The sequence below is a fragment of the Miniopterus schreibersii genome, assembly GCF_964146895.1.
Source record: "Miniopterus schreibersii genome assembly, chromosome: 2".
NCBI lineage: Eukaryota > Metazoa > Chordata > Mammalia > Chiroptera > Miniopteridae > Miniopterus > Miniopterus schreibersii.
Window position 1 is genome coordinate 116,028,652 of NC_138102.1, and position 11,889 is coordinate 116,040,540.

The 11,889-nt window shown below is 32.4% G+C and overlaps 1 protein-coding gene across 2 annotated transcripts in view; it reads left to right on the forward strand.

The window, feature by feature from the left end:
* The window catches only part of RASSF9 (Ras association domain family member 9), a 30,342-nt gene extending 18,951 nt beyond the window's left edge, over window positions 1–11,391 (forward strand). For both annotated transcript variants that reach the window (XM_081129590.1, XM_081129591.1), the window contains one exon: window positions 6,791–11,391. In XM_081129590.1, coding sequence (XP_080985716.1) covers window positions 6,791–8,051 — 1,261 coding nt within the window. In that variant the 3' untranslated portion in view covers window positions 8,052–11,391. The remainder of the gene's footprint in view (window positions 1–6,790) is intronic.
* Window positions 11,392–11,889: the final 498 nt, after the last annotated feature.

The window sequence follows — 11,889 nt, forward strand, 5'->3', positions numbered from 1 at the left end:
CAGGGTTAATGACAAACGTAAGACTGGCTATAGGGTGAAAGGAGAAAAGTTCATTTGTATTCCATTAAATAGAATGCCAACTTTCATCGTTTATTTTAGACTAAAGATTGGAAATGTCCCTCTAGTAAGTTTTGCTTTCACGTATTTTACTATTAGTTTCTCCAGAAGATGGAAGGAAAAAACGGGTAAAGGTGAAGCAGCAATGAAAGTCTATTTTGTAAATCTGGAACAGAATTGCTCAAGAGCATGGCTATTGACATTTTAGGCTGGAAAATTCTTTGCTGTGAGGATGCTGTTCTATGCATGGTAGGAGGTTTATGTTCCTGGCCTCTATCCACCAGATGCTAGCAGCACCCCAGGACTCTACTGTGAGAAATAAAAATGTCTCTACACATTTCAAATGTCTCCTGGGAAGCAAAATCATTCCTGGTAGAGAATTACTGGTTTAGAAAAAGAGAAACTTCAGTTTAAAAATAAGTAATGGTAATTTAAAGGAAACAGAAGTCTTTGGGCAGTGGGCCAGGACTTGGATATTTCCCCCAAAGCTTCATAGTTCTTTGCCCTTCAATCTGATGCATCCTTCCATTAAATCTCCAGGCACAGGTGCCACCAATAACTTGCAATGAAAAAAATTCTGACTTTTGATAAAATGTGGCTCTAACTTTTTATAGAGTGTGGTTCTGCAGAGAGTCAAGCAATAAAAGCATTTACCTCAACGCACTCCTGTACATGGCCGCTAGATTGTATCAGTATCACACTCTCCGGGCTGGCCTAGGAAATAATTGTACCATAGTTTCTATGGAAAAATGCATTTTAAGTCAAACATTTTCTATAAATATCTATAAATTCCATTATAACATAAGTTCTAAAGATAAAAATGCATTCAGAGGTCCATATATTTTTTATAACTATCTATTGCTTGCATTCTGGTGTTCAGATACTGGCATTTCTTATAACATAAATATTCTTAATTAATACTTTACCATTTTAATGATTGTTATAGTTTTAAAAGTAGTTAATATGAGATATTTGTCCTGATAATATTATACATCAAATTTCAACTAAGCTTTAATGTCTAATATATATATGAAGAAATGATGCTCTTTGATTTAATCTTCTGGGTCCCAACTTCAATGCCTTTTTCCTCTCAGTCACAGAATAATCATGGCAAAATATTATTCATCTATCTCTGCCATTACATGGAATCCTTTTCCATAAATATACATTTTATGGCATCTTCAGTTTGCCAATAAAATATCATATTCAGTATTTTATCTTAAAACTTCCAGATTTAAATACTCCTTAATGCTTTGTACATAATATTACTCAGTGGAAATTTGTTAAAGAAATATTTTATAAGTGTTGCATTTGTATTTATAAGCCAAATTATCTTAATTATGCATAATTGTTTTTGAGGTATTAAAATTATTTATCAATGGGGAAATAGTTTTTAGTTTCTGGTTAACAATAGAGTAAATGCGAAAAAGTCTCATATTTAGTTTTTACCGTTAGTTCAGAGTGAATATGGAAAAGTACCTGTAAGTGGGGGTAATACATGTTGTTAAAGTGTTTTATTGAGCATATAAATATTCTTAATTTTTCAGTGAAGATATTAGAAATAGGCAAAACTGAATAATGAAATAGTTATAGAAGAATAATCAATCTTAACAAAGATCAGAGTTATAAATCTGAGTAAGATTAAAATCATTCTTAGCTCAGCTGGGATCCAAAGATTATATTAATGATGCTTTTAAATGTCTCTTATTAGCTAAACAGTTATGTTATATTGGAAATGTACTTGCAAAAATATTGACTAGTTGAAACAGGTGAAAAAATATTGTGAGAGAGGTTGGAAAATATTTGTAAAATAATATTATTAACTATTATAGAAAGTTCAATAAAGTTACAGAATAACAATGCTAAAAACACTACACCCTGCTCTGCATTAAATAATAATATTAATTTTATTATTATTGTTAGTAACCTATATTTACCCAGGCTGTGTTTTATAATTTTCAAAGCACTTTTATTTTTTCCCTTATTTGATACTTGCAGCAACCTTGTGAGAAATGTTAGTCAGATATGTACATTGCAGTATTACAGTGAAGGGTACAGAGAGTTAGAAAAAATGATTTATCAGAATTCAAAATCACTATTAATGATAAAAATGATGTCATAAATTTAAATTTTCAGTCCATTTGTTCCCACTGTACTCTTTTGCAAATCTTCACAAAAGAATCTTATTAATGTTTCAAAGGGAAAAAGGAGTTAAAGCATTTGATAAAAATGGATACTGAGCATTATGAATGTTTTTTTTTTTAATTTTCTTCTGTATATATAAATAATTTTCAAACATTTAGTGATTATAAACTTTTTAAAATAAATTAAACGGCAGTGTGCTAAGTAACAAAACAATATTTTCATGAGAACCTTAGAATATATTCAAAATTATCAAATTTAATAAAGCATTAAAATACATATGTAATTTTTAAAAGTATGTGCATGAAAAATGTCATAAATATATGCTATGTGATTATAGATGTAGTATAATACACACTTAGAATGTATAGTAAAATGTATTAATGTTTCAAAATACTTTTAATACAGTTTCCAATGAGTCAAACAGTAAAAGATGATTGTGTAAAACAGTTATGTGTTGATAGGAGTAATAGTTTGAGCATATTAAGAACATTTTTTCTTTTCTTATGAACCATTCTTGAAATAGACAAACTAGTTCAAATCAAGTCAACACATAATTATAACTCACTTTCCAACACATATTTCACTGTAAAATTTCTTGTTTTATTGATTTCTGTGTATTACTCAGAAGCAAAATTTGAGATACCCTATTTATATAAGGCATTTTAAAATGTTTTTATTTATTCATTGTTTTACCTTCCTAAAGTGAACACCTTAAAGTAAATATGCTTGTGATGTAGATAACCAATTTAAATCTTCCTGGCCATATAATTTATGCAAGAAATTTCATTGATAATAAGATATTAGGAATGCTAAGTACTATACTTTGAAGCTGTAATCTGACTAAATTCTTGCTTATGAAATTTCATATATACTTTCAAATTGTATGAGAGAACATTTATCAAATTAGCCTGATTCCAAATTTAAACTGTTGTGAATTAAATGTGAGTACACCAGTTACTTTATTTTTATTAGTCTACAATTTTAGTACTTTTACTCTATAATGTAACACGCAAATTATCAATCCTATAATCTAAGCAATTCTCCTTTTATAGCTAGTTAAATTATAATTAATCTATACCTAAAAATAGCTATGGTATTTGTAGATCCCATCAGGAAGTCCCCCTGTTAGTTATCCACTTCCAGAGTATCTAGAGAGAACCACTCCTGCAACCACCACCCACGGTAACCCGACCATCTGCTGTCGTTCTCTTTGTCCCTACTGCCTAATACTGTGGAGTCAGATACACAAGAGTCCCTCTGACTTCCCTTTATACTGGATGTTTAAATGAAAGTTGAGGAGGGCAATTTTATACTGTACCTAAAACATTCAAACTTGATTGATTAAACCAAGTAGGACCTTAATTTTATGAGAAAACACATTGAGTTTCACAAGGAGTTAATTTAAAAATAATTTCTGAAATAAAAGCAGTTCATAAATTGGGAACTATTTGTAAGTGGATAGTCATAATCGCTGTTGTAATTTATTTTTAGGGATTAGTCCTAAAAATAAACTATTAACGTCTAAGTAACATCTGATTGGAAGGAACATTTCTGTTTTCTAGCTTTGTGATTTTAGGCCTGTTACCCTCTGTTTGTTTCAGTTCCCTCATCTGTAAAATGGAGATGATATTAGTAACTACCACATACATGAGTTCTTAAAATCAAAGGATGCTGTAAACCAAGAAAGATCTAAAATAAAAAGTAACTTTGTTGAATTGGAAATTGTAAATGTCAGCAAACATTTTCAATGTATAGAAAAAAAATTAATTGCACTATTAAGTAGCATCAAGTGAGCAAGGGAAGAGTATGAGGAGCTAAAAAGAAAAAGAATTAATAACTTTAATCGGATTAACAATGATTATAAATGAAACTAAAACAGTAGGATAAAATTAAAAATAGAAGAGAATTATTGCGATATAAAACTTTATAAATTAAAGCTCTAAGATTTTTCAGTTTTTATGTGGTTATAGTATATTTTCTGGAAAGTTTAAGATCCAGTAAAATTTTTATCACTTACGCCCAACAAACATACAGTAAAGCAAAGCAAAGCAAAAACAACATTCTTAGACATGCAACATTCTTAGACACTCTTTGTTTTTATTTTGTTGCATTATAATTGGAAGTTATATGTCTCAACTACTAGAGCTGAACATTAGGTAAGAACTGTTTGTTACATTATATTACATGACAAACCAATTTATGTAGTCTAAGTTTGTATTTTTAACCTTTGTTGTGTGTGTTTGTAGATGTAATTATTTATACTAGATTGTAAGGTTTGGAAGAAAACATTGTTTCTTAGTCCCAGTTCTAGCGTTAAATTCTTTATTTATATCAGATGACTAGGTTTGCATGGATCTGTGAACAAATAAAAACAATTATTTCTGAAAAATAGTGATTAAGATTGCTAAATAGGTTTAATTTTGTTGAATTTTTTTCACATCCTTTCTATATTTTTTTATTTGAATGTGCTGAAGGTCCGCAGTCTAGCTTCTGGGAAGCAATGATGGAATAAGAAACTTAGCACTAGTATTGACACTAAAGTGCTCCCGTCCAACTCTAGCACTCTTTCCCATAATAGGCCAGAGACAATGTCTTATAAATAGTACATCTTTATACAATCCACGGGAAGTGTTTAGCAAGTATTTGTTAAATGAATGAATAGAAAGTCAATCAGAGCCGTACTATAACTGGGTGTAGCTCAGCGGTTGACCGTCAACCTAAGATCCAGGCGATCGGGGTTCGATTCCCGGTCAGGGCACATGCCCGGGTTGCGGGCTCAATCAATGACTCTCATAGTTGATGTTTCTGTCTCTCTCTCTCCCTCTCCTTTGCTCTCTCTGCAATCAATAAAGATATATAAAAAATAAAATAAAATAAATTTAGTTTTCAAATTCCTAAGCTTGCTAACAAAACAGAATTTAAAAATGATGGAGCTTATACTAGGTATGAAAGATTTATTGCTTAAATTCAGTTATAAACAGTCATTACTTTTAAACATGTTCAGTCAAGTGGCTTAATTTTTTAAAATTCTCTGGTTGGAATGATGGTTGTAAAAATTCCACAAAATATTTAAAAATAACTGACTCAAGAAAATACAAGGAGGTTTAGGGCAGATTTAAAAAAAAAAAAAAGTTTGGAACCAGATTGTTACGTTATTAATAAAGGCACTAACTTTCTCATTTGTTATATGGAAATAATTTTTTTTTTGATTGTGAATAATAACCATTCATGTTACCTTATCCACGTGACCTGAAAACTAGCGGAACTCCAGGGAAAATCATAATATACAAGAACTTGAACTTTCCAAACAAGACAAATTTCAGTTGGGGTAGGGGTCATGAAAGTATTGGAGAGCTGTCATGTAAATGGTTATTATTATCTGCTTTTCTAAAGAATCCCTTGATCTCTGCCTCTCAGTCTTCTTTATAGATAGGGTATAGGGGTGAAGAGTTTATTTGTCATGTACCATCCTTAGCTGCAGACACAGGACTGATGTTTCCCAGCCAGAAAGTGGAACAGGACATAGGAACTACTCTAAGGAGACAACAATAACAGCATCATGCATATATATACACGCATATATATGTATATATGTTAAAGCATAAATACGATCATATCCTTCTTCTACTTAAGCCTTTCCCATGGCTTCTCATTAAAACTGGAACAAAATCCAAATATTTTATCACTGCCTGCAAGGATATACCTTTCTGCTAGACCTCACCACCTATCATTTGACCTCTCTCTCCCACCAGCAACAACCTCCAACTCCGCTATCCTCTGCCTCCAACTACATTCAGTTTTTCTGTCCCTTGAATATTCTTCAGGACCCTTGCACGTTGGTTCACTCTTTTTGGAATTCTTCCCTTAGGCCTCTGATTGCCTCCTCATAATTTATGTTCCTATTCAAATGCCATCTTCTTAGAGAAATCTTTCTTAAACACTCTAAATAAAAACAGATTTCTTCTTCCAAGTCATTTAGTATCCCTTTATCCATTTAATATTTTTTTCTAGCATTTTATCTGATTTCATATCAATTGCCCATTTGTGTCTGTGCCCTCATTTACTTTGTTTTTTGTAGTATCTTTAGCACCTTCAGACACGTCTGGCACGCAATAAACATTTGTTGAATAAAAGAATGACAATTTTCAAAAGTAGACCATTTGCACTTCCCTAACTCCAGTATCATTTCACAATTCCTACCTATGCTTCTGTGCTCCTTTTCTTGTCCTAAGGCTCCAGTAAAAATAATCTCATTCTATCTCCTCTGATTCACCTCCATTTTGATAATTGTCTTGATAATTGTCTTAACTCTATCAGTTTAATTTATATTGTGGTTGACTTCTAAAGATAAATTAAAATAGCCTGTTATTTTTTATGAGAATTTGCTCTTTCCGAGGCAACAAAGAAATGAAAAGGAAATTAAGATATTTTCAATGGCTTTAAGATTTTTTTCTTACAATAAAACTTCTGATTCTTATGTATTCTCAACCACAAAATGTGTCTCTCCTTATGGGTATTAAAGTTAAACCGTCTTTCTGAGTTTACACAGGTGATGACAGGACTATAATGTGCTTTGTTTTTCTTTCAGAGCTCCAGCTAAAGACATGGATTCAGAAGAGAAGGAAATTGTGGTTTGGGTTTGCCAAGAAGAGAAGATTGTCTGTGGTTTAACTAAACGTACCACCTCAGCTGATGTCATCCAGGCTTTGCTTGAGGAACATGAGACTACATTTGGAGAGAAACGATTTCTTCTGGGGAAGCCCAGTGATTACTGCATCATAGAAAAGTGGAGGGGCTCAGAACGGGTTCTTCCTCCGCTAACTAGAATCCTGAAGCTTTGGAAAGCGTGGGGGGATGAGCAGCCCAATATGCAATTTGTTTTGGTTAAATCGGATGCTTTTCTACCAGTTCCCTTGTGGAGGACAGCTGAAGCCAAATTAGTACAAAACACAGAAAAAGTGTGGGAGCTCAGCCCAGCAAATTACATGAAGACATTACCACCAGATAAGCAAAAAAGAATAGTCAGAAAAACTTTCCGGAAACTGGCTAAAATTAAGCAGGACACGGTTTCCCATGATCGAGATAGTATGGAGACCTTAGTTCATCTGATTATTTCCCAGGACCATACTATTCATCAGCAAGTCAAGAGAATGAAAGAGCTGGATCTGGAAATTGAAAAGTGCGAAGCCAAGTTCCACCTTGATAGGGTAGAAAACAATGGAGAAAATTATGTTCAGGATGCATATTTGATGCCCAGTTTCAGTGAAGCTGAGCAAAAGCTAGACTCGCAGTATGATGAAAACCAGGTTCTGGAGGACCTGAGTAAAAGCGATGGAGTCCTGCAGCTGGAGGAACAACTGATCTATTACAGAATGCTCATTGATAAGCTCTCTGCTGAAATAGAAAAAGAGGTAAAAAGTGTCTGCACTGAGATACATGAGGAGGCAGAAAGAGCAGCTGCAAGTGAACTTGAAAGCCTAAATTTAGAAAGTGTTAAGTGTGATTTGGAGAGAAGCATGAAAGCTGGTTTGAAAATCCATTCTCACTTGAGTGGCATCCAGAAAGAGATTAAATACAGTGACTCATTGCTTCAAATGAAAGCAAAAGAGTATGAGCTCCTGGCCAAGGAGTTCAGTTCACTTCATATGAGCAACAAAGATGGGTGCCAGGTAAAGGAAAACAGAGGCAAGGAATCCGAGGTCCCCAGCAGTGGTGGGGGGGCTCCTCCCTCTACTCAAAGACTATTTAACGTGTACACAAATGACACAGACTCGGACACTGGCATCAGCTCCAACCACAGTCAGGACTCAGAAACAGCCCTAGGAGACGTGGTGCTGTGGTCAACATAATTTGAATGGCTTATTTCTGACCTACTTTGGTGTTGTTCATGCTTGTTTAATTTAATAGGGGACTTTATTTTAAATATTACATTCTGAAAAGAAATGTAAATCATGTTAAAATATTCAGTAGTTAATAAAAGCTAGAGAAATGTACAAGTTTGTTTTTGATTTAAGGTATCCAAGGTGGCCGAATTATTATAAGTTCAAATGATGAACTATTTATTAGGAATGCAGCACAAATAGCTTGCAGTTGTACAAGAGAAATAATTTGATGCAAGTTATAATCTCCCATAACTTCTATGAGAAATGATTTATACAAACTTAAAATTAATTCTTAATATTAGGCAGTCATTATATTCAAACTATACTCATGAACAGGTAAAATGCTGTAATGTATTTTTTCAATGCTGTATTATTGAAATTTTTACATCTGTAAAGTACATTACAGTTACTCTGTTGTAACCGTATTAATTCAAATCTTGGTTCATCTCATTGATAATTATAATGTACATTATCTTTGTCACTTCCTGAACCCCTTCCACCTTTCTAGACCTAGACAACAGGAGGTGGAAAGGGCTGCTCGAGGGACATGTACAAAGACCAGCAGTGGATCAGATGGGGGCATAGATGAGGAAGGGCCAAGTGCTGCATGCAACAGCAATTTTTCTAAAGAAGCTTGAAGTTATCAAAAGATAGATGTGTGCTTCCTCTAGCTTGCAGTGCCAGCCTTCTGATGAAACCAGTGATCTGTGCAGCTTCATTCTTCGAGTGAGGTATGCTGTGGCTTACAGAGAAAATCACCTGGTCATAGTTCTGTTTGTTTACTCCCTACAAAAGTTGAAGGGTTGCAACTTGGAGTCCTTTGTGTGGGTAAAATAGAGCTCTATGGGCCATTTTGTCTCTGAACATGCAGAGAGGAACTCACACAGACAAGAAACTTCTATTCTGCTATACTATAATTCAGATCATTTTTGTTGTACTTCACCTAATGTGCAAACTGAAAAAAGTACTAGCTCAACCCCTTACCCCCAAGCACGCTAGTAAATACAACAAAGAGAATGGATTCTTTACATCCTGCCTTGATTAACAATCATTGTAGTACCAGACTATGCTGAGTTTTGCCTGGTTTTTAGTTTAGAAGTCCCCCTCTTTCTCTCCTCTCTCACTTCCTTGCTTCTGGCCAGTGAACACAGGATAAACCGTATTGAAACAATTTTATTGTACTGTTAAATGAACCATGCCACAGTTTATTTTTCTTTAGCTGACACTTCTCCTGTACATCAGTGCCCATGTAAGTAGAAATATTATTTTACTTATATATGAATATTGGTTAAGATTCCCAGAATTTCTCATTTATTCTCTTTTATTCATATGCTTACTGTAGTGCATGTTTTAACTCAGTTTCTTAATATATTTTTTTCATTGCTCCATCCCCCAGACTTTTCACCAATCTTTGGGAAAATATTTAGAATTTCACTTTGGGGAAGTATCTATGTTGTCATTTCTTGCACCAATATATTGCTAAATGCTTTATTTGAAGCTGGCTGGTAAGAAAAGTAGGAATTTTGTTCCAGAACAAGTAGAGTGATAAAGAGTAAATAATAATGCTAACATGGGTTTGACTTTTAAAAGTGAGAAGGGATTGAATAGTCATCTAAGAAAGGGTTGTTTATGGGCCTAATATTCTATTAAATCATTCAGCAATATGGTAAGCTATTGACAAATTTATTGTTATTTCTGGGGATTAAATTTAGATCATCATCAATGTAGGATCAGACAGATAATTTTATTTTAGAAACTTTGAATTTACTTTTGCTTCTATACAGTTAAGCACAGAGATGCATTCTAAGAACCAATTTTTCCACATTTTTACAGTAAATAATATTAAAAGCCCTTACCTGAATGTAGTACAGTTGATTTGTAAATTCACTCTAGAATTTCCATTTGTTCTTTAGTTATAAAAATACATTTGTGCTTTTAATTTGTTATAATATTAAATCACCAGTTAGCATGGTAAGTCTCTAATTTAGAGTAGTGTATTAATACAAATTTAAAAAAAAATACAATGCCCTCATCTCCGAAAACTGAACTATTCTTTACTAAATTAACTAAGGATTTGAATTATGAATATAGAACTTGATAGAAACTTAATGTTTTAATTCTTTATAAAGTGGTTTATAAATTCTTAAGTAATCCCACAGGTTAACTATGCAATTGCTTTATGCAACTAGAAGTAGCAAACAAAGCTGACTAGTCTTCCTTTCTATAACAAGAATTAGATTTTCACCAACTGGGCCTTGTCCATTATTCCACATAGAATGTCTCTTCCTCCATCTCCCACCCACTGAAATCATACCCATCCTTAGTCTATAATGTGTTATCTCTTCTTTGAAACATTTACTGTTGCATTCAAGCAGTTCAAGTATCTTATCTCTGAATCTACAAATATTTTAAGTGTACTATTCAAAGGGTAGCATTTGTATCGTGGCCTGGTTTCTATTTATTTATGTACTTATCTAACTTCCTTCCCCCAGTGCATTTTTGATTGTCTATTACTTTGTCTTTTATCTTGTTAACCCAGTTCCCGCCAATCACCTCTTTGCCCCTACTCAATTTTTGAACTGAATAGATAAATTTTAGAAGATTTTACAACTGCTAAATTGTAACTTTAAAGAAAGTTTTTATACGTGGTAAATGATGCTTGTGCATTTTATATATAAACATGCATCTTAGCAGACTTAAAACATTGACAGTGGTTCTACTTACAAATTCTTTAGGAGAGGTGCTAAATCTTCACATTGTTGTGAAAACATTTTAATGCGCTATCAGTTATTTTATTTTTAATTAGCAATTACTGGTTTAAAGCAATGCAAACATTGTCTTTTTAAAAGGCCCTTGGTAGTTAAATTATGATATTTTTCTCTGCATTGAATGCATGTAAAAAAATGTATTTTATAAAGTTGAATTTTAAATGATACACAAAATAACTTTGAAATATCCTAAATGAAATGTATATTTTCTTTTAATAAAAAAGTAAATGGCCTCTCATTAATGTGTAGAAGCTATTTTAATTCATTAAAATTTATTTTTATATTTATTTAAACATCTACTGTATATGACAAAATATATTTCTGTGGCTGCATTTTATAATTTTCAAAGCAGGATTATAGTTTTATTTAAAATGTATTTGTTCTACTGACAAATGGAATGCCTTCTAATCCAGATATAGATTTAAAAAAATATATTTGGCTATTTCTTTTCATACTACTGATTGGTTTAACAAACCTGACATGAAAATATATATAATTTCTCCAAGTGTAACTAATTCATAATAATAAAAGAAATAGTTGTACCCTTTCATGTGATATATCTTGTCTTTCTGGGTGTGTCACTTGGCTATATTAAAAATAAATGTTCATATCAGCTGGAATTATATAATTGCTAAGCTAACTCACACAATTTAAGATCAGACTATATTCTGACAATATAAATGTATAGCAAATAAGATCTAACAAAGCTTTTTATTAGGTTTCATCCATATTTGTTTCAATTTCCCATTAAAAAATATGCTTATTTGTATATAGTAGCTCCCCCTTACCTATGGGGGATATGTCTCAAGGCCCCAAGTGAATGCCTAAAACTATGATAGTACTGAAAAAACATATACATACTATGTTTTTTCATAAACATACATACCTATGATAAAGTTTAATTTATAAATTAGACACAATAAGAGATTAAAAAATTAATAATAAAATAGAAAAAGTATAACAATATACTGTAATAAAAGTTACATGAATAGCTTTGGGGCAATTGTTAAGTAAAATAAGGCTTACTTGTACACAAG